The 24570-nt window shown below is 38.8% G+C and overlaps 2 protein-coding genes across 2 annotated transcripts in view; both read left to right on the forward strand.

Annotated features, from left to right (window-relative positions):
* sdk2b (sidekick cell adhesion molecule 2b) overlaps positions 1-24570 on the forward strand; it is a 712889-nt gene that overhangs the window by 353369 nt on the left and 334950 nt on the right. Inside the window, exon 2 of the mRNA XM_068004137.1 lies at positions 1530-1689. Within this exon, the coding sequence (XP_067860238.1) occupies positions 1530-1689 (160 nt within the window). The remainder of the gene's footprint in view (positions 1-1529; positions 1690-24570) is intronic.
* rpl38 (ribosomal protein L38) overlaps positions 1-24570 on the forward strand; it is a 535859-nt gene that overhangs the window by 103616 nt on the left and 407673 nt on the right. The gene's annotated exons all lie outside the window — the stretch shown is intronic.

Below are 24570 nucleotides of genomic sequence, written 5' to 3' on the forward strand. Positions count from 1 at the left end.
ACCACAAAGATAAATACAAATGAAGGATGCCATTCGGCCCATCCATGTCATAGAAACCCAGAATTTTCCTTCACAACATTTCATTGCCAATCGAGATCCAAATAATTATGGGAGATGCATCATCAGGGCTAAGAAAATGTTAGCAGTGCTTTATAAATCTACAACATTATGATAGTAAAAAGACACATGTAAAGTTGTGTGTGATGTAAAATGACACACTGGACTGAGGTATTTTCCTTCTCTGATATGGTCAATTAGAAAACATCTGGTTCTGGCTGAGGAGAGAATTTGCTAAGATGACAGGATGGCAGATTTAATATTATAAGCTTGGGAAATTGCTCCTTTAAAAAAAATGTTCTCTCTTTTGTATTCTCTTATCCATTATTGGAACTGAGGTCCATATACTTCCTTTTCTGGGATTGACTAGAAGGCAAAGTAAACCTAGACTGAGGCTAAAGAACCACTGCACCATTCCTGGTTAAAGCATATAACTCTGCAGACAGTCCCAGTCATTCTTTGATTCCATAGTTTTTTTTTCTCTCCATGAGTAGTTTCTTTGACTTTCTTCTCTGAGTTCACTATAGTTTATTTAGAATTGCAAACCATTGAATTAAAATTAAGGAACAATCCTTTGTTCTACAAATTTATTATGGAAATAAAGGAGAAATTCTGAGTTGTGCAGATCTCTTAGTGAAAGAGATCAGTAAAAAGCACGAGAGACTCTTCTGAGGAATTGTGCACTTGGCAGGTCTTTTCAGATCACGTAATCAAGCAGATTGATTAACGTGGTTCACTGGGTGAAAATTGTTGCCCTTGAAATGACACCATGGGATATTAGGGTAGAACAGCTCAAAATATTTACCTGAAATTTCTCTTTTAGTGAAGGTATTAATCCTTTTAAAATAAAGAGTAAATTTAGCAATCCCACACTCCCAGCAGGGAATCCACACTCGTTGAGAGCACCAGTCAGGAATGGGGCTAAAACATTGTCGTCATGATTCTCTGGTCTGTGCTCCCTTTGAATTTGGCCTCCTGGTGGGAATGTGGGATTGCTGAATTTATCCATAAATTAACCTCTGTTTAAAATAGCATTCCGAAATTAGTATCCCTCTGCATAATTTCAGGGCCTTTACTATACGCTTGGTTATTTATATTATCAATTACAAAACTCCCATCATTGCTTATGTGATTCATATTGAAGGAAATTGGTGTTAAATAATTAAGAGCAAGTCTGTTGAACAGGTTTAGGCTGTAAAGTGAAAGATAAGTATGGGTCTGATAGTCTTAATTTAATAACTTGATATCTAACCCAACACCTCTTTGTGGTGATTGATGCAAAGGAAAATTTCAGAAGAACCCAAAATTAGGTTCATGGCTTAAGTATGCCACAGGCTGTTGACAGATCGGGTCCATTGCTTTTGAGGCTCGTCAGAATACTAGATATGGCTGGTGTCATTGTATTCCTTCTTTGTAAATAAAATGGGCATACCAAATGTATTATTCTTAAACAATATTTATCTTTATTTCAGATGATGTAGCTCCTTATTTTAAAACGGAGCCCATTCGCTCACAGATCCACTTGGAGGGAAACCGGCTGGTACTGACATGTATGGCGGAAGGGAGCTGGCCTTTGGAGTTTAAATGGTTGTACAACAATACGGAGCTGACTCATTTCTCTTTAGAGTACAGGTACACTCTTGAAATTTCAGCTTTGTGTTCCATGAAAGCTTTTAACCAGAAGTTCCTGATTGATGAAATTGGTACATGAATTGCTTCAGTTCAGATTATGCTGCAGAATCCTTGGTTTTGTATCTTGGGGTACAGAATATAAAAGCAAGGAGGTAATGTTGAACCTGTACAAGGCCTTATTTAGGAGGTAATTTGAGTATTGTGTACAGTTTTCAGCATGCCATTGTAGGAAAGTCGTAAATACAATGGTAAAAGTACTTTAAAAAATTATTATTACATGAAGACAAGTTGCACTGGTTAAACTAATTGATCATAACTGTTACTCAATATGTTCATTTGCTGTGAAATAAACCAGCTTAATAATGTGTAACTTTCCTTGAATTACCAAATGTTATCTCAACCTGCCTTTGGAAAGGCCCACGGGAGGTCAAATGGAAAGACATGAATATCCAGTTCTGATCATAAGTGGGTACTATTGTTACACCCTGGGTTATGCTGTTGTATAGTTAGTCATTGGGTTCTACGGGCACATTCCTGGATGTGAAATGCTCAGACCGCTTGCAGGAGTGGTTAGCACTGCTGTACCCAGGAGAATGTCTAAGGCAATACCCAAATTTGTAAAAATGTATTACTTAACATTGTTCTGCATTAAATTGCATCTTTCACCTATCTGCCTCACCTGCGAGTCTGTCTGTCCTGCAGTCTTTGGTGTCATCAGCAAATTTTGATATTCTTCCCTCAATTCCTAAGTTCAGATCATTTTTGTGTATGATAAATAACAGCAGCCCCAACACATACCTCTGTGGAACACCCTTCACCTTATCTTTGCAGTCTGAGAAACAAATCTATCGATCAAATTCTGTGTGATTATTTTGATATTTTTCATCTACCCAGTTCTTAAAATTTTTAATGAAACTTGTTTGCAGTATTTTGAGAGTCCTATTGTTATATCCTAAGTAGCTACCAGAGGGAAACTGTTGTATTTGAGCCAGATAGAAATAAGTTTTAAGAATCAGGTTGTACAAAGTGTTATTGTTGCTAATGACAGATGAATTTAATCAAAACCTATTTATAGTCACGTTTCCAGCATTTTACCACAGCTTTGCTTCAGGAGCCAGTCTGCAGGCACCAATGACTGAATCTAAGTGAGTTATGGCCTGAAGTAACTTTTTCCAAACAAATCTCAGAAGTTTCTAACAGACTTTTGTTAAAAGTTTGATGATATTTGTGTCCCTTTTGAAACAGCCAGGCCCAGGATGTTTCCAGTTACAATGGTGTTTTACTAACATTTATCCAGAATAGTCCATTATGTTTTAGCAAATACTTTACAGAAGCTTATGGGGCGGAATGAGTGATCAGTCTGCAAAAAGATAAATCCAATTGATGATGATTGTAAGAAGTCCTTTTACCCATATCAGTAGAGCATACCTACTCCGCTAAAATGGGTGAATCCAGTAAATGGGATTACAGATGGTTTCTTCTCTCTTGCCCCCACACCTCCCCCTACCCAACACCCCACCGTTAGTTAAGAAAACAATTGCCTGGGATTCATGCAGGAGTAACTACTACTGACACCGTGTCCCCCCTCCCCCCTCTCCCCCTCCCCCCCCTCCCCCCTCCCCCCTCTCCCCCCTCCCCCCTCCCCCCTCCCCCCTCAGAATATTGGTAATGTGGAACAGACTGTTGGTGAAAGTAGTTCATGCTAAGTCAATTAACACCTTTAAAAGGGAACTGGATAAATATCTGTTGAGAGGTCTATAGAAATATTGGTAGCATTGCTTGATTTTTTATTTCAGGAGGCTATGGGAAGCAACTTAGTGTTCCTTAAAGTAGGAATCAACAAGCGGTGATGGGAGGGAAGTGCATGATAGAAAGATCATACATGGACTCTGGATAGATCTGGCTTGATGGGCCAAATGGTCTTTTCTTGCTTTGGAATTTCTTGTGTTTATATAAATATTGCCGTCTAGTGTGTGCCTGTCATACTTCAAAGTGTCAAAGCAATTTTTTTAAAAGCTCTCCTCTCCAGCTGGTCTTTCTGAGCTTCATAACGTGGTCTCTCCCTCCAGACAGGAGCTGAGGATTTACAAGTACAGTCCCTACTGCTTATAGCGGGCGCGTTCATGCAAGCACGATTTGCCCGTTATACGCGATGGCTGGTATAATGCCTGAAGAAAGGTTTTTTTCTCTCTTCCTGTAACGAGCTGCCCCGCAGCTTCCCGATTTTCAGTCTCTTCGATGGGGGCGGATCAGATGTCGGCAAGAAGCTTTCACGTCTGCAATGGTGTCTGGATAAAATGTGGACATGTCAACTTTGCAAGAAGAACAAACTGTAACAGATGTGGAAAAGGAAGAACATGTGAAGCAAAGCTAATGAAGGCTGGAGGAACAGAAATTGGAAAGGCTCTTGCAGAAAAAAACTGCGGCCTTTTTAGTGCCAATGATTTGCAGTGTAAAATCTGTGGGAATGCGAATTGGGCAGGAAGATCAGAGTGCAACACTGCAAAGTATGCCAAACCAGAAGAAAGGACTGGATACGGAGGTGGATTTAATGGAAGTGAAAACGTAGTGTTAATAAAATTAAAAATCATTTCAATTACAGTTTTAAAGACTGCCAGAGAGAGGACAGTTAAAATTCACGCTGCAGCATGTCTATATTTACCTGATAGCTTTCACATCTGGGTCATTTATTAGAACTGATGGACTGTAGGCACAAACTCATTAGAAAGGTAAAGAATTCTCTCTTTGCTTTAGTCAATCTTTAATGGGGGGCAATTTCCTGCACAGCCATGCAGGATTTGGTGAAGGATTCTCATCTGAAAATATAAAATATTAAAATGAAGTCTCCCTCAATAAGATTCTATTATCACATTTAGTGCACTTTAATGAGGAACGAACTAGTGAGTGAAGCTCAGCTGTTTTCTGCCCCAAAATAAACGGAGCATGTAAGACCCTATAACCGGCAACTTTGAAATTGACGTTAATACAAATGGCTAATGGTTATCGCTTTTTGGCCAATATAAGCGATTGCCCGATTTAAATGTGGACTTTTTAAGTGGTGAGGACTGTAATACTGCAGAAACTTCTCTTAGCAATTAGCCTCTAATTGACTTCAAAATTTGTCACATTCCTACAGGAACAACATAAATGGTGGCCTTAAAGGGATAGGCTGGGCTGAACACAGCTCCATCTGAGCATTCACAACCATGCCGCAGATCTCAGACTAACCCTCAGCAACACCAAGGGAGATCAGCTAGTGTTCTGATATAGTGTCTGTAGGCTTAAAGTGGGGGGTCATTCACTTTGTGCGACTGCACACAATTCATGGTGTTTTCAGTTATGTATAATCAGTTCCTACCGTTGTTGATTTAAAGATCATTGCGATCTGTTATTATAAGAGTTAGTTGGCGTGTTTCATACTTTAGGCATTAATTTTTTTGAGTACTGGATGATCTTCTGTCTCAGGGAGTAGGCCACTGAGGTATGTGTCATCTTATCACATTTGCAGAAGCAAGCTGGACCCAGTATCTGGGAGATTGTAACCTGGGTTGGTTAGGGAGGAAATAAGGCCTCAGGTTGCAGCCCTATTTATATCAAAGGCTTACCCTTTCTCATGGTCTCGGATTTGAGTTTTGCTTCTTTCCTGGGGCTGACTTTCTTCAGTTTGGTCTTCCCTGGTGATAATTTTCAGGCCTCTGCAGATATGTGACATAAGAAATTTTGCTGTTCTGTAATGTTTATATATTTTGTAATCTAATAGAGATGGTGAAAGCAGCTGTATTTCTTCTGATTATGCATGTGTCTGAAAGAGAATTTAAAAACAATTAACATAAAAAGGATTAATATAAGAGCAGCACATTCTGGAAAGGCTGTAGCATTAATCAGGTTTGGGGAAAGGTTTCTGACTAGGTTTAGTGGCTTATGTAAGACTGAAATCAAGACTTCACAGATTAAGAGGGAAAAATTACAGAAAAATACACCAGCCAGACATAGATAAAGATTCAATGGGAGAAAGATGAGCAAATAAATAGAGAACAAGGACACAGACGTCAGAAGGACAACGCTAGACCTGAAATGGAAGACTCAGCATGAAAGTGACAGACACACAGATAAAGACATTCGCAAAAGAGAGACAGGTGAGATAAGAAAAAAAGACAGAGATGATGGGAAGACTTGAGATAGGTCATTGCGATATCATGATAGAGAGAAAAAGATTATGGGCTGAGAGGACTAACGGTAAGCAAGGCCACAGGATATCTACTAGTGCCTACCAAGACAAAAAGTCTATTTTTGTCACAGCTACAGACAGAACAAAGGCACCGATTTGCGGTTTCTAATGGCATTCAGCAACTTGGGAGAGAAAACTAATGTAAATCTTTTTGTGCCATTTTTCAAACCACATAACTCGCTGTGGTATATATGAAAAGTATAATTTGTGTTATTTGTTGCATAAAGCATGTGAAAGGCATACTTCCCATGGATTATTAAATTGGAAACAGATTTTTAATTTGTTGCTTTAAATAGATTTTGTTGACACAAAATGATATAATGCACTCTGTTAAATGTAGAATTGATACAAAACCAAATGGCATGTTTAAAAGGATCAGAAATAAAGCATCCCATAGCACATCTAGGATGGCTCCGAGCTTATACACAGTGAATCACTGGTAGTGAATAATAAGGTACAAGATGAGTCCGTTCCGTACAATATGAATGGGGCTATTAGTCAGCTGCACAGTATTGTGTGTATGGATGGCAAAACTATGCACTTGAATGAAAATTGCCAATTTATTTTCCTCCTAATAACAGACTTAAATGGAATGAATGAGGAAAAATTTGGGCTTTTGTAAAACTACTCACTTGAAGAGTACAGCATAGGGTTTTATATGTATAAAATAAGAACAGAAAATGCTGGAGAAGCTCAGTATGAGTTCGTTTCATTTTTTTGCTAAACAAAAATGATAATTTTATTGCATACAGTTGCTCCTTTTCTGACTGATCCAATAAAATAATAATTCCATGAACACAGAAATCACCAGCTGGCTGAATTTGAAAATGTCACAACAACATCAATGTTGCTGTGAAGCTCTGTTTGTAACAAAGGCACCAGCTCAAACATTCAGATGTCTTAAACTTAAATCCTCTACTTAATGGCGTATTTAATCAACTCTGACAGCGAAAGGGTCTCATTAAAACCATGTGTTCAAAATCTGACCAGTCATTGGGAGGTACAGAGGGCAGCTCAGGGTAACTCCTCCCTGTAGATACTTAACTGGCCTTCCCAAATTAAGACCTTGGCTTTAAGGATTAATTACTCCAAGAATGAATGTGATGTTAATACAGCATAAGGTTCTAGCTGGGCAAATCAGAAAGATTGGTTTCCAAATATTCTGATGTAGCAGCTTTCTGCCACCAGATATCATTAAAATAGATAGGACTTACACAGGACACTGGTGACATCTAGAGGCAGAGTAATTTGAAATGACTGAAAGCTCGTAGATGGGAATTCAGATTTAAAACCTATAGATAATACAGCTTGTCAATGATCAATTGTCTTTATAGTCAAAAGATGTTTTTGACTGTTTCTGGCTTGAATGACTATGTACAGTTCTAGCTTTGATACTTTTTGAATTAATTAAATTCTTTAGAAACAGCAAGTGATCCGCTTAAGATAATCATTCAAGTTTTTGCATTGTGTGTTAGCTACTTTTAACCAAGACCCGTCTGGTCAGATTATGCCCACACAGAGTCTGTGAAATCTGACGGCCTTGCATCACCATGAGATAGGTGACAACTTTCAGGAATACAGCAGCATTCCCAGTTGTGAGTGTAACTGTGCTTCATTTAAAGAGTTTGTTGCAGCCATACAAGGTTGTGCAATAAGATAATCTACTCATTGATTTTTTGACTTTATTAGAAGCTTTGTTCTGTTTTACTGTTCACTTGGGTCAGTACAACAGGCAGATAGGTCAGTTTCACCAAGTGTATGAAGCAGACTGACAACTTTGTCTTGCTGAATTGCAGGCAGACAAGAAAAGCATAAAACTGTTAATTAATGGCCTTTTTAAAGAACCAGGCCTTTACCACTGGGTTATTTTATGTGCCTAAAAAGAGTGTTGGCATTCCCGATTTAATCTTGCTTTTTGATTGTCAGTTATGCTGTCAGTCTCTTTAATTTGGTTAATGACTGTTGAGTTTGTTTATTGGTTCAGCAATATAACATACCTTCTTTTGTTTTTAATAATCTGTGGACAGATTTGACAAGGCATCTGTTTGGATAGAATAAAATGTCAATGGAAACTGCCAAAAAACCTGCACATCAGAGGGATTTGCATAACAGCATTAAGCAGCTGCTGAATTCAATAGATTTTGACCTCACAAATTTTGAGAACCTACCAAATAACTTCAGGTTTCCATAAAAGAGACTGTCTCACCTAATCAGTCAATTGACTGGACTCTATGCAGGACACATTATTTTGATGACTAGGAGAAAATTTAGAACATAAGAATTGAATAAGAAAAGTGTATTCAGCCAATCAAGTCCACTCCTTCAAATTATTCCCAATTCCCAACCCACTGAAGCTCCTGAGGAAGATTCTGTACAGTTTTTGATTACCCCCCAAATTTAAATCCAGCAAAACTCCAGAATCGATTCTGACATCCTATGTTGTCTGACCTGATAAGTCGCCTCCTTAGTGCTTGATCAGTGGCTGCGATATCTCCCCAAAACAATTTGTGTAAATTACTGGACACAAAAGTCTATAGGACATACATTTGTATGAAAACTTATGTGTAACACAGTAGATTTTCTGGATTATCCAGCAGAACACAAGTAAAAATTCCACAAAATATCATAAACATGAAAATAAAACTGTTTCTATCTCTCTACTATTTCACACAGGTTTCAATGTAAACATGTAGTGAGCAGCAAATATCCACTCAAACTGCGCAGACCCCCTGAAAGTAATAAGAGAATCATACCATTAGGATAATCTTCATCAGTGGATGATTAACAAGGCAACCAAAAAAACTCTAGTTTGACTGCTCACCAAAAAAAGAGCTACACAAATGGTTTTATTAAGCAGAACAAAAAATAATATTGCGAAGCAATGATCCTTCATTGTTACTTCATAACTTGATAACCGCATACTCAATGAAACCGAGAAAAAAGCAGGAGACTGCATCACATGACTTTTCTATCGGTGAATGTCAAATGCCAAGTGTGCAAAAAAAGGTGATAAACTAACAAAAAGAAAATTTACACATTCAATTGTGTCACAGCCGACGTAACTTGTTTATGAGTTTTATGATTCATACCATATTATTCATTTTCTGTAAACTACTGTTGTGCAATCTGCATCATTGATTCATATTTTATGTATTCAGTAACTTTCTTGAATGGGAAATGGACTTTAAGTAGAAACCCGTGTTACCTGTTGGAGCCTAATAACTAGCATAGAAATGTTAAGCATTACATTATCGAGTAACTTTAGTGTAATTGGTCTTTTGATTTAATTTTTTGATTTTAAGACAGTAAAGGATTCATTCATGCTATAATGCTGAAGGTCCATGGTGTAATTTTACAGTCAAGGCAATGTACTATCATGCAGTCGACATTGGGATAAGCTTCAGTGCACTCAAATACAACTTTTACACGTTAAAACTATATATTTTCAGATAGATTTGTTTCTGAGAACAGATTGCTACCACATTACTGTGTGTGCTTCATTTTACATTCACAAAATATAATTAAAGACATAACTTGCTTGGGGTATTCAATTATTTTTGTCCCTGAACTACATAGATGATGAACACAAAATTAAAAATGAATGCAAAAGATGAAAAATGAAAATGGATCATGTTCCAGTTTTGTGCTTCTGTTTCTTTTTCATCTAGTTTAATGCCTCCCATTCAGTCCCAGTTAACAATCCTATTTAATTCTGTCTCAGCTTGCTGCCTCTATTTCTTTTTCTCTCACTTCAATGCCTTTTTAGCTTTTATTCCAGTTCAGTACCTCTCTCTCTTTTCATTTTGCCCTGGCTTTACGCCTTTTTCTGTGTTTTGAACTCTCTCATGAATTCGGAGATCCCAACTGCAATTATGTTTTGAAGTAAGTTTGCATCCTATCTTGTGGGGTTGAATCATGAGGCCTGATCTCTTATTAGCTTGGTGGAAGTTTGCAATTTACTGAGGTAAAAGTATAATTCACAGGGATGAGGCAGCGACAGGAAAGAGTGTCAATCGCTCAGTGCATTTATGATCATGTGGTATGATATCAAACCACGGAGATCAAAAAAGCCCTAACTTCAACTCCTGGTCTGTGCTAAGTTCTTCAATTTCAGCTGCAGTAATACTGGGGGTGGTAAAATTGGCCTCAGCATTCCTATATAACGGAGGGAAAAAAAATCAACCAATGTTCCCGCCCTGATCGCTAACGAATGATTCTTGCTGGAAAGTAAGGCATGATCATATTCTACTGCAGTACACCCTGCCCCCGCCACTCCCCATGGTTGTAATCTGCTGACATATTCAGGCATGATTCAGCATGAGATACCAGTAAGTTACCATTACCCATAGAACCATACCCCAGAATGAACCACCATCTTCAGAGAGAAGTGGGACAAAAAAGAGCCTCGTATTTCTATTTACAGCATGATTCGGCTTTTATTTTTGATTTAACTCACCAAATTTGCACTTCCATTGAAGTTATCGACTAGAAGTGTGTTTTCTGAATATTTGTTGTCCCAGAATTTGCTGGAACGGGGCATCTCACGGCGTGCCCCGTTAGTTAGACTTTTCCCCTCACTCTCAAGCTTGAAATCTTTTTGCGCTGCAAGTTGCTGGAAGTACGAGCTGATAATGGCAGGACGAGGGCAACACGGCATCTGGGAACTTGGTGAACGACGGGACCAACAGTCTGTCTCCGTAACCAATGAGATTTAAGGATTGAGAAAGAAACAGAGGAATGACGGAGAAGGAAATAGGGTGAAGAATCAAATTAGGTCTTAAAAAGGTACTTACGCTATTAAGTACCAGCCCTAACTTTCTGCAGCAATTTTAATTGGCAATTAATGTGCAAATGCAGCAATTTCTTGAAACTCATGGGGAGGTTGAGGGCGAGCTGCAATTTTCATGAGGCTCATGACGGAGCGGCGCAAATCGTCCAGCAACTTGAGGTGATTCCCAATTCACGGGGTATCTCTTCCTTGCCACAAGTTGCTGGACAATTTACACATTAATAATGGTGTGCGCATTAAACTCGCCGTTATTTTGGCATCAAATTCTGGTCCATTGAGATTATCTCTTGTTTTGAATTCAGTGGTGGCTAACTTGTTTTAATGACCTAAAGTCTTTACAGAAAAGTATGGCATAATGAATCATATCATCCCACGACATAAGCGATCAAGTTTGTCTCACTCAGGACAAGTTCAAGGCCTGTTCTCAGCATTGGTCCCTCACTGGGCAATTTAGAATTTATTCATAAAAGAGGGAGCAGTGCTAATAACAGATCTTTTCAAAACATCAGTCATACCAAATTCAAACAAGTAAACCTAGGGAATTATTGACAAAAGAACAATAATGGAAAATAGAATCACAGTGGACACCAGGAAGATGAGTCACCACTGCTTGGAATAATTTGTAGGCCAGCAGAAGAGGAAGATAAATCCACAGAGAATAACCACAACAGACATCGGCCCTCATCTGCCTAACATTTTCTACCACTGATACCTCCTTAGGCCCAAGGTTTTCTCAAGACGCTTCAGTGCTCTAATATTTGTACCATATGTACATAATAAAACTTCTTCATTTTCTATTTTGCGATATAGTTCAGAGGGAATTTTGTGGTGTGTTGCACATGTGCAATGTGCCTTGGTCTTTCCACCCCAATATTTCTCACAAGCCAGCAAAGGTAGTTGTTGTTCTTGTGTTAACCTGTCTGGCTATACACGATCTTGGAGTTTTTGATTGCCATCACTATGACCACTAAATTCACAGAAGAAAAATAAGTTAAACATTATTTGGAGAGAAGAAAAATTGCAGAGAAGCAGGAAGTGATTTCCGTTCACCACTTCAAAAAGTTAAAAATTATTACTTTTAAAATTCATTGGCATTCTGGGACCAGCTATTCACAAATTTCACATTTTATCACTTGACCTTTAAAGGAAATATGGTACTTTATAAGAAAAAAATACAGCAACTGTTCCCAGAGCCCTAAAGTGAATTTTAATAGAGATGTATGTGGCGGGGAGCCAAAGTGGAACACTGACAGGAAAAGGTAATTATGCTGCTAACTGGTTTAGAATTGTACTGACCTAAAATACAACGCTATACATATGACTTGAAAAAACTCTTGTACGCTATACATGTCCTGAACCTGAGTGTACAAAAGATCCCTATTTTTAAAATTTTGATACTTTGAACTCTTGTTTTAAAGGGGTCAGTGTCCTGCAAAATCAACATGTCCTTTAATAAGGTGCAGATAATAATAGAGCTGATGAAAGCAATAGTTCCATTTTAAATTGTGAAATATTTTAAATAACGTCTTCTATTTATGACCTTTGTCATAATGGTAAAGGCAAATGTTTGATAGAAACATCTTTGTAATCAAATTTTTCTTGAATACAGCACACTTATATGATTATTATTAATATGTCCTATTTGACCCTGAGATGAGCTTCCAAACCCATATCTGTACCATCACCAAGACCGCCTACTTCCACTTCTGTAATATCGCCCGTCTCCGTCCCTGCCTCAGCTCATCTGCTGCTGAAACCCTCATCCATGCCGTTGTTACCTCCAGATTCGACTATTCCAATGCTCTCCTGGCCGGTCTCCGACCTTGCACCCTCCGTAAACTAGAGCGCATCCAAAACTTTGCTGCCCATATCCTGACTCGCACTAAGTCCCGTTCACCCATCACCTCTGTGCTCACTGACCTAAATTGGTGCAGCAATGCCTTGATTTTGGGGAAGACTTATTACTCTATCTCTGTTTTTTTTTGTTTGTTGTTTTTTTTGGTGATTTGTATATTCTGAGACCTGGCAGGTAACACCTGTCTGTCTGCACACTGATTGCCTTGGCAACGGGCAGTTGAAAAAACTGTCTGTAATCACCAAGCATTGTTCTGTGAATTATAAATGCGATTTCATTTCGAGATCGTTCACCTGAGGAAGGAGGTAACCTCCGAAAGCTTGTGAATTTAAAATAAAATTGCTGGACTATAACTTGGTGTTGTAAAATTGTTTACAATTGATTTTTTAATTCTCATCCTTGTTTTCAAATCCCTCCATGGCCTCACCCCTCCTTATCTCTGTAACCTCCTCCAGCCCTATAACCCTTTTAGATCTCTGCGCTTCTCCAATTCCGGCCTCTTGCACATCCCCGATTTTCATCGCTCCACCATTGGTGGCTGTGCCTTTAGCTACTTAGGTCCGAAGCTCTGGAATTCCCTCCCCAAACCCCGCTGCATCTCTACCTCTCTCTCCTCCTTTAAGACGTTCCTTAAAACCTACCTCATCACCTGTCCTAATATCTCTTTCTGTGGCTCGGTATCAAATTTTGTTAATGCTCCTGTGAAGCGCGTTGGGATGTTTTACTATGTTAAGGCGCTATATAAATGCAAGTTGTTACCGTATACAGATTATAGTTCAGATTCATTACAGATCTTGCACAGTTTTATAAATCTGTGTGACACAGCACATGGATGTGAATTATATCTCTGTCTGGCAGAAGGATTTGGCTCAGCAGTGAAAGTGGATTATGGGGCTCATTGGAAGAAACTCAGTCATAATCTGGAGGAGTCATATAGAACTACTTTGGGAATTATACAAGTTGAGGTAAATGTTTTATCATGCTCACATTAAGAAGTTCTATGTGACTCCTCCAGATTATGACTGAGTTTCTTCCACCTGTATTATTCCTAAAGTTCTCTGTTTCTAAATATTTTATTCTTTCATGTGGTTGTGTCTGCTTTTTAGCACCTTTCCATGCACCAATTACCACTTGGTCTCCATGACCATTTTTATATTGTAATTTTTAATTTAAATTTATTGTTTCATTCCTGGCAAGTTCTGTTGACTGCAGTCAGCCTCCGTTTTAGCTCTTCCATCCAAAAATCTGCAATAGTCCCCCCATCACAGCATCCAACTTCTTCTTAGCTGATTTCAGGGTGCTTGCTTCCACTACCTTACCCAGACATCCTGTCCATGCGTTGATCACTCATACCCTTCAATTTAGGATAGTTTTACGCACCAGAGACCATAGGAAATGCCCACCATACTCTTGTCCACTCCAAAAGGCAGTAAATATCACAGTCAGACTGTTATGTTCAGGTTAAAACTAACAAACTGAACTACAAACAAGATAATTATACAAAAGCTGAAGAATACAGCATAAGAGTGGTATTACAATTTTTGACTTGCATAATAAACTTTTTCAAAACAATGTAAAGTCCAAAATCTCACAGCTCTTTCAGTAGATTTTGATTTGCGTTTTCGATAATATGTCACATGGGCAATGGCTCCATGGAGTCTTTCTTAACTGCCATATGTGGTATAAGCGTCGTCAATCAGGAAACTGGTGGCCCAGAGCTGCTACCCAGTTGCATTATTGTCTTTTTAAGTTGCAGCAGCCTTATTTGACGTTCAGTGGATTCTTGGAATTGGTACCTGCTTCTCTTTTGCTTTATGAGCTTACCTAAAGGAGCTGTAAGAACTAGAAGCTTTCAAATAGTTAAACAGTTTCTCTATAACTTCAGCATGTTTGCAGTGGTCCAGCTGTGTGGTACTTTCTATTATCTGAGGTGATAGAAAGGTTGTGGTGGCCACCCCATGTATTCTCTAATGAGCAATTTACACAATTGGGAGTCAATATTTTGATCTGGACTATGGTAACCCAAACATGGCAGGAAATAAGGATAAGAGTGTCATAGGAGATTCAGTCTACTTTTGGAAACTTATTTGTTGGAAAAAACCTGAACCATAGCAGATGTCTCATACCACTTAGCTTGGCAGTATGTGGAGTATAACTCCAGTGCCGTGTGAAGCCAGACTCAAAAACAGCTCAGCCAGGCTGTTGAACCTCCTTGGTACTTGATCATGTTATTGCAGAGTCTCTGTAGTGTTATGAGAAAGCAGACTCTCCCACCTGCTTTCACCTAATGTTAATTTTAAAAACTGCTAGGCAGCAGAACTCTGAGCATACATTTAAGCACACATGCTCACACCTGTGTCTTGGTGAGTAGAGTTTAATTCACACCAATCAGAGGACCCATATAACTTGAGTATTGTCAGCTGCACTTTACACTCTCAAGCTATTGGCAAGGCTACTTCTTTTTTGTTTTCATGGAAAAGCAGATAGAATCACAGATCCAAAATACCTGCTAAAGATCCCAGACCCAATGAAATAAAGTAGAACTTGGCTTATTCAGTTGATGTAAATCAGTGGCCTTAATAATAGGACTAGCAGCACCTTATTGCATATGAAGGCTGCTATTTTTTCACTTTTCATAAGAAAATAGACAGAATTACAGATTATGATACCCAAAACATCAGTAAAATTCCTGTAATCTAATGTAATAGAAAAGGAGTTTGAGTTACTCAGTCACCATAAACCAGTGGCTATTGGTCTTAGACCATATAACTGTAATTATTAGGTCTGAAAATTATATTGCAATATAACAGTGCGGCACCTTTCTGCAGTCCTGGGGATGAGGGAGTTGGCAGTCAATGCCAGTGGCATGAGTGATAATTCTGTATGACTTGGCACCACACCCAGAAGTCTGTTTATTTTGTCTTCAATGCCGCAGGAGGGCTTGGAGGTCTGAATGAGTGAGTTGTACATTCTTCACCTCTGGCTTGGTGCCATGCCCTCCTGTCCTCTGGGCGCAGATGGTGTTTGAGTGTTCATAATTCTGTACAAGTATAATAAAAATATTGCTAAGATGTGCAGTTAAACTCAACTGTACATGGGGATTATTATTATGTTATTGATACAGGTAAACTGTAAGTTTAATCGGATTCTGGCTGGACATTTCCGTTCCAGTTCACGCTTCCTAATCTCAGGTTTAGTATTTATCTCAGGTTGTATTGGCTCTTCATGTATTCTGTTGTCAAACTGCACTTTTGCAACATAAGTCACAAGCTCTGTAGTTTTGGTTGGATTTCATAAAGTAGCTTGTTCATAATTTTCACGCGGTTTATGATCACATTCCAACCTAAAATTTCTCGCATGCGCATATTGCTGGAACTTCTCGCACCCAAATACTACAACTGGAATTTTGTTCTCTATTTGGGCAATCCTGCAATGATCTGGTGCAAATACTCAAGGCACATCTTATAGGGTGTTCCTCTTATAGTAATACTGCACCCAATCCTGAACTGGAAGTATCAGTGCTCATCCTCACCGCCTTGGTCACATTGTAGTTTCTCAGCACTGTCACCAGATGTTGCAGATCATGAAATCTTCCGTCCTGCTCATCAGGCCAACGCCACTTTTTCAAGTAGCTTTCTTAGCAGTTTTGTGATACCTGACAAACTGAACAGGTACACTTACCTATTTACTTCACCATGCCAAAGTATTGCTATCGGTCCTCTTTAGCTTGGTTTTTAATGTGTTTCATTGTTTCCACTTTTTTCACCCCATCAGCCTCGAGTCCTTCTACAAATTGTGTGTGTCCTATGTAACTGACACCTAGTACTTTGAACTTGCACTTGTCCATTAATACCTTTAGATTCTATTTCTCCTCTCCCTCAGCATATATTTTATACACCTCTATTGCTTCCCCATTTATCGCAGATATTAAAGTACTAGCCTTTGTTTGTTTGTCTCCTAAGCTTGTTTTTTCCCCTATGCTTCCATGACATTTTCTTCCATTCTTACATGGTCGAAAATCTTTAAATCTTGAATTTCCATCTCTGTTCGTCGACCATGTAAAGGTTTATATTGTATTTGAACAACTCTTTGGAGACGGTCTGCAGTGTGTCTCAAAATTGATTCAAAATGTCTGCTTCCTTCTCAAAACAACATGGTACTTCATACCAATCCTGTCTCTGTCCATTAGAAGGCAAAATGAAACTTTAACAGCAGAGATTTTATCCAAATTTGCAATTTCTTCAGAGAATCCAAACATTTGAAAAGGATCTAGTTCAGTCCAAGAGGAAACCAATTCTAGAATCCAAATTATTCAGGATGATACGCAGAGAAAATGGTAGGGAAAGTAAAAGCACATAAAATGACAGCCACAGCCACAGCCACAGTCAATGAGAAACAATAACCCTGTGAGAGTTGATGTTAATGAGAAATAGGCTGAAATACAAATTGCAAGTGTTTTTTTAAAAACATATTATGCTGTTTCTAGAAAACTGTCTGGGAGAATAATGCTGATCCATGCATTCAATTTTCTTCTATCAAAACGATAGTCACCAGCACCTAGCCTTCCAAATTCTAAACAAAAGGTCAGACTTTACTACAAAGAGACAGCAGGAGTAATGTAAGCAATTAGAATGTCCAGGAATATTATACCTTATTCCATCTCTTGCATTGTTGTTCAGAAAGGAACCCTTTGTAAATAAACATCCAGCTTGTTAAGATACTGGATTTTGAATCATCTAAAAAATTAAGGCTTTATTTTGGAAGTAGTGAAGACTTGAACAATTTGGAATTTTAAATTTGTTCAAAATGTACTTTTAATTTGCAAAGTCAGTTGTAATTAGTCCAGTTGAAATGCAAAAAATGGCAAGTTAGGCTATGCCTAAACTATTTGAAAATTAGCATCAAATATCCTGAAGGATGTCACAGTAATCATTACATGATCTTGTATAGGAATCACACATAACTTAAAACTCATAATTCCTTGGCTTTCTTCATTTTGGTAAATAGACATCCTTACATTATTTTCTCATTTCAAAATAATTTATTGAAACAAAGGGGGGGGAATGGTTTTTTGGGCAGGCGGGCAAGTGTCAAACCCCCCCACAGCATCAAATCGAGTCTACCAGGCTATTTTAACTCACGGGCCTCATTTACATCCCTCCGGCCAGCTGCATCGCCCGCCCATGCAGGTAAGTCAGAGACAGAGATTAGAATTATTAAAACAGCAGGTAGAGCAGGAAATGGAAGACTGAACCATATCCTGCTTTAGGCTGCAAGAAAGACTTGCGGGCCATATAATGCATATCCCTGATGTAGATGTTGCTTCTGATACTAAGATCAAGTTTCAGTCTACCTGTTACAAATATGTTGAAATTGCTATATTTCAGATTCAACAGCCAGAAATGCCTTGGTTACAGAGGCCTCAGCCATGGACATTTGCCATCAAGTTTGCACAGATGTCCAGACTGTTGATTTGATTTTTCTTGAATATGCCCAGCTTTTCACTGAAGGATGCTCAGAAAATTGTCAATTCTGACTTAGTAATTTTAGTTCCTTTAGCTAAGGGCATGAAGGGCAAAATATTTAGCAAGGGCTTTTGTATGTTTCTTTGAGGCCATATATCTTTCTAGCGAATCCCTTTTTGTGCTCTGGAGTAGGATCCTTGAATAGAAAGAAAAGAGGGTACCAGCTACATTTTGCTCCAAGTTACTTGTCCAAGCTGATTGTACCAAACATGTTTCTTAAGAATGGATGACCATCACTCTTGGGTGCTTAAAATCAGGCCACAGGATTATGAGATGCCTGCGAAAGGGTTTCTTTCAAGAGATCATAAACTCAAAGCTATGTCTGCAGACAATAGGTTCTCAACGGAATAATTGTGATGTTACAGTCAAAAGTCATGAGGTTTGAAGCCTGCCAATTGAGAGAAGTGGTTTCTACTCCTGAATTGTCCATTACAAAAAAGCCCTCTTGATCCGAGATGTTTAAATAAACACATTTATGCAAACAACTTTAATGTTGCCCATCTAGTCAATGTTCTTAAAGTAATGGAAGCCATCTCTTCTCTGTAGATATCCAGAATCCATTAAAAAGTCATAGATTTTTTTATTTTAGGGTTAACAATGCCCTTATCTGGGTCGTCAATCCCTGGTGTGTGCTACACTAATTGATTTCAATCATGTCAATGGTGAGGGCGTAACAATTGCCCTCAGCATCCCCAAGCTAGAGAAGGAAAACATTAATTCCAGACCACTGTTCAATAACCATGACTGGAAAATATGAAGCTTTGGGGTTGGATGTGATATCCTCACCTGTAGTTGAGTGGTTTGTTGACATTCATCGTCTAGGCCCACAAATGAAAATGGCAACTTGAGCAAGGCACCAGAGAGTCTGTGGAACAATACCCCAACATAGCTTAGCACATTGAGGAGAACAGGAGAAAACTGGAATAATGGCAAAAGAACAACATTATTGTAGGAAAAATTAGTGTTATTTGTTTTAACTCTATGGAGGAATTACTTTTGAAAATATTGAAACAAGGGAGCTTTAAGCAAACAGGAGTCCAGATCAGAGGAACAATATGCTAAATTTATAGTAACTGCCTACCTTATCATTGTGAGTTGCCTATTGCATATCAGCAAACCATGTAATCAAAACTCCTGCATGGCAAGCAATAGGCATGATATACTGATGTACATGTTCATTGATTGTTAAAGGTTTCAGTATGTGACATCCAAGAAGAAACTATCTAATTAGCAACATATTTTACAAGAAGGATTACATAGCGTGAGCCCCATGTGGTTGGGTATTTTATCGTTGTCTCAATTATATTAAAGAAACTTACAGAAATACAAGGTTAACCATTAGGATATAACTAGTCAAGGACGTGATGTCTTTAAATAGCATTTTTGTCATAAGACTACAGGAATATAAAATCCTATAGATGCTCAACGTAATTTATTTTGTTAATTATGTCATTAGGACTAATACACTTCATGTGGGAAGTAATTTCGTGGACATAATGGGGGGAAATTACCATAGCAACAACTTGCTAATGTAATTTAATATGCTGCAAATAGCACCACAGGGTATGCAATTACTCATCTTTCGGTTTTCAGTTCAAACACACATTAGCTTTGTGAAAGGGTCACAATAGCTTGTTTTGAAAATGCTGGTAATATTATCTGCAGCCCTTGTTTGCTTCTACAAGGTGGCTGAAGTTTGTCTGTGGTGTTTTCACTGATGCCCAATGCGTTCATTGTTATTTTGCTTGCTAACCCACACCCAGAGCTTGAGATTGCTTACAACAGTTGTGCTAAAGTTAGCTAGTTTTCAATCAGGTTACTACTGCTTTCTTAATAAATAACACATTGTGGTTCATCACTTACTTTATAGCACTATGCATTATGTCTAAAAAATCATGTTGCCATTGGAAGCTGCCTGAGCTGCTCCAAGTTGTTGAAAAGTTGATGCAAACATCCCAAAGCCCAGCAAGATGATGTACAGCAGGATCTTTTAAGGACTTCTGTGGAAATACTAGTTGAAGGAAATGATTTAATGGAGTATAGTCCTTCAAGCCAGTCAAACATTTAATAAAATGTGCTGATAGACATCTACATTTTGGATTCAATTACAGCAAAGAAGACTGATGGCTGGGCACTGGAAATAACTGGTGATAGTTTAGATTTAGGTTTAGGCTCGGGCCAGTCAACAACAAGTTTAAAAACTCTTTCTAGCAGTGTTCACCAGATAGCCATTAGATGGGGGAAATGTCCAATTTTCCCCTTCCTAGTTCAGGATCACTAAGGCCAACGAAAGCACCCCACTGACATCTAAACTGAAACCGGTTAACTCAGCACAATGTAGACAATATTTTGTATAATAATGTTAGAATTGGGTTAGAAGTGCCCATCTCATTAAGAAGAATTTTGGGAGCAAATTCTGTGGACTCTGGACATGCTTGATTTGAGGAAGGAAAGTCTTACAGGGCTCATTATTTTCAAAGATTCATGCAGAGCTTGCACTCCAGAAATATCATATTAGAACAATGTCTATCTCTCACATTTAGAAAAATGGTACATTAATGTGCATTTTCTGTTTGTCACACTTCCAGTGTCTCACTTGGTTTAACTCAGAAGTTATTATATTTCAAAACATTTAGTATCATGGTCAGTAAATTGGACTATAGAATATAGATTTCTTTTTCATTTTTCAGATTTGTATTCCAAGTAGAAAGATTTCAGAAATCACACAAGATATATCACACTAGAGTTTTTCCTAATGATGACATGTGTCCCTCTGTGGCTAAGCAGCTCCCTTCGATTTCCAGGGATATCCTGCAGAGAATTCTAGTGGCTTGCAGTCAGCAATCGTTACTGGTAAGCCTCTGCTTCCTATAAGCACTGCTGCTAGAGTCTGACAGACCTACAAGACACCTGCACTTTGCATTGATCTGGATTGTCCTATTTCAGTGCACTTTAAAATAGTTCTATCGAACCATTACACTGCCTGTGAGTCAGAGGTGAAAGAAGGCAGGTTGTTTGCAATGACCTTGTTGAGAATTATTTTTAACTCTTTAATCTAAGGCTTCTGCCATTTTGTTGTATTTCAGGTGCAAATGGGCATTAATTTATCCTCAGTCCTGTTTTAACCATTTGAGGACTACTTCACTTCCGCCTCTCAATCAAAAGTTTGTACCTTTGGGCCCCACACATGATTTGAGAGTATAATTCTCCACTGCAGTGCAGTACTAACAGAATATTGTGTTATCAGAGAATATGCAAAATGCAACGTCAGATTCCACATGTACGCTGACAACACCCAGCTCTACCTGACCACCATCTCACTTGACCCCTCCACTGTCTCGGATTTGTCACGCTGCTTGTCGACCGACATCTGGAATTGGATGAACAGAAATTTCCTCTAATTAAATATTGGGAAGACCAAAGCCATTGTCTTCGGTCCCCACCACAAACTCTGTTTCCCAGCCACGGCTCCATCACTCTCCCTGGCTACTGTCTGAGACTGAACCAGACCGTTTGCAACCTTGGCGTCTTATTTGACCTTGAGCTGAGCTTTCGACCCCATATCCTCTCCATCACCAAGTCTGCCTACTTTCATCTCCGTAACATTGTCCATCTCCACCCCTGCCTCAGCTCATCTGCTGTTTAAACTCTCATCCATGTCTTTGTTACCTCTAGACTCAACTATTCCAGTGCTCTCCTGGCCAGCCTCCCACCTTGCACCCTCCGTAAACTTGAGCTCATCCAAAACTCTGCTGCCCGTATCCCAATTCACACTAAGTCCCATTCGCCCATAATCCCTGTGCTCGCTGACCTACATTGGCTTCCGGTCCAGCAGCGCCTCAGTTTTAAAATTCTCATCCTTGTTTTCAAATCTCTCCATGGGATTAAGACGTGGCAACAAAATAGCAAAAATTGTCTCTTCAAATACAGAAACAGGATGGCCCACCACATTGGCACAGCAATGCCACACCTCATAAATTATAAAGGCATGGTTCATGCCAGCAATTCTCCACACAGCGAGTTCCCAATTCTCCTGGGTGATTAGAGGAAGTGCAGAGTAATGACAGAGCACTCACCTATAGAAGGCAAGAAAGAATCAATAACCTTAGACCGATGCCACAGAACAACTTACAGAGCAGAAAGAGATGACTAATCTGCCATCTTGGCCAGGAAATGGTACTCACTGAATTAAAGAAGCAAAGATGATAATTAGAAAACGGAGGATAAAAAGTAGAAATTACAGGATATTTATTTTGGATTGCAAAGGGAAATAATTGAGGTTACATACATTATACTACCAGTTTCTGTGAAAATATAATGCCCGGAAAAGGCAGTAAATTGCTGAATGCCTTCCAATTTATATCATAACGTGAAGCAGGGGTTGTCTTCTGTTTACCAACTGCAGTGTATTAATGGCCTTAAGAATTTCAAGTGGAGAGAAAATAACTAACCTTGATGTGATGGATGTGACTCTTGCTGTTTGAAGTGAAAAGGTTCAGATCAATCAAGACCATTTAACACTTCAAAAATGTTATTTGTTTTGACTTTTTCAAAACCAGCTGAACCAGTCCTTTATTTTATAATCCGATTTTCATCAGTTATTGAAACAATGAACAATAGGGTAAGTTAATCCATTATAAAATGGTAGAATTAGTTTCTGGTTAAATGTTGAAATTTCCCCCTCAGAATTACTCCCCTCTACTCCTGAAGCCAGTGCCTCATGCTGAGATATAATTCCATGGGTAGTGGCCCATCAATACCTTGCTTAGCAGTCATTTCTCAGACCAGAACCTATCTATGGATTGTTGGCAGGTTATTTTACGATGGCGATGGAGGGAAGTGGGGTGGCGTTATCACATCCTGTTCTCTTACACGTGATCTTTCCAGCAGATTTCACTAGATAGCCATTAGGAGGGGGAAATGTCCAATATTCCCTTCCCTAGCTTAGAATCACTAAGGCCAACAGCACCCCACTGACATCCAAACTGAAATTGGTTAACTTAGCACAATGTAGATAATGTTTTGTGTAATCATGATATTTTAGAATCAGGTCAGAAGTGCCCACACCTCCAGAAGTATTTTGGGAGCAAATTCTGTGGATTCTCTGGGCACGATTGATTTGAATCTAAGGGGACTCATTATGTTCAAAGATTCATGCAGAGCCTACACTCCAGAAATATCACATCAGAACAATGTCTATCTCTAATATTTCGAAAAATCGTACCTTTAACAAGCATTTTCAATCTGTCACACTTCAAGGGGGTGATTTTAAACCGCAAGAACTGGTGGGTTTGGGGCGGGTGGGAGTTGAAAATAGTTGTTTTTTTGGGTCGCAACCGCAAAATTTTCGGACTTTACATTCCCAGCGGGAAGCCTGTACTTTTACGCGCCGACGTTAAACCCGGAAATAAAACCGGGTTGCAGTCGTGACCCAAAAAACAACTATTTTCAAATCCCACCTGTCCCCAACCCAGCCGTTCTTGGGGTTTAAAATCACCCCCCAAGTGTCTCACTTCAAAGAAAATGATAAAGAAACAAAGGAACTCTCCCGGAAAACAAAATACGACGGCCGGATGTCACTAGTGTCTTAATGACATTTTTATGAACTCACCCAGTGTTTCGTTGACCTCTGAATCATAAAATCACAGAGATTACAGCTCAGGAGGTCATTCGACAAAATGAACTTTTGCACTGCTTGCACCGTAACTGAACCTATCTATTATAACTGTACATAGTACTCCAGGTCTCACCAAAGCCATGTACAATTGTAGTAAGGCTTCCAACACCCTTGCAATAAAGGCCAACATACCATTTGCCTTCCTAATTGCTTGTTGTACATGCATGCTAATTTTTTGTGTTTCTTTTACAGAGACACCCAAATCTCTCTGAACACCGACATTTAATAGTTTCTCATCATTTAAAAAAATTCTGTTTTTCTATTCTTCCTACCAAAGTGAGTAACCTCACATTTCCCCACAATATACTCCATCTGCCAACTTCTTGCCGACTCACTTAACCTGTCTATATCCCTTGCAGATTCTTTGTGTCCTCCTCACTGTTTATTTTCCCTCCTAGCTTCATATTGTCAGCAAACTTCGATACATTACACTCAGTCCCTTCATCTAAGTTATTAATATAGATTGTAAATAGCTGAGGCCCAAGCACTGATCCTTGCGGCACCCCACTAGTTACAGCCTGGCAACCTGAAAGTGACCCGTTTATCCCTACTCTCTGTTTTCTGTCCGTTAACAAATCCTCTATCCATGCTAATATATTACCCCCAACCCCATGAGCCATTATCTTGTGTAACAACCTTTTATGTGGCACCTTATCGAATGCCTTTTGAAAATCGAAATATACTATATCCACTGGTTCCCCTTTATCTACCTTGCTAGTTACATCCTCAAAAAACTCTAATAGATTTGTCAAACACGATTTCCCTTTCATAAAACCATGTTGACTCTGCCTAATCATAGTATGATTT

The sequence above is a fragment of the Heptranchias perlo genome, chromosome 23 (genome assembly GCF_035084215.1).
Source record: "Heptranchias perlo isolate sHepPer1 chromosome 23, sHepPer1.hap1, whole genome shotgun sequence".
Taxonomy (NCBI): Eukaryota; Metazoa; Chordata; class Chondrichthyes; order Hexanchiformes; family Hexanchidae; genus Heptranchias; species Heptranchias perlo.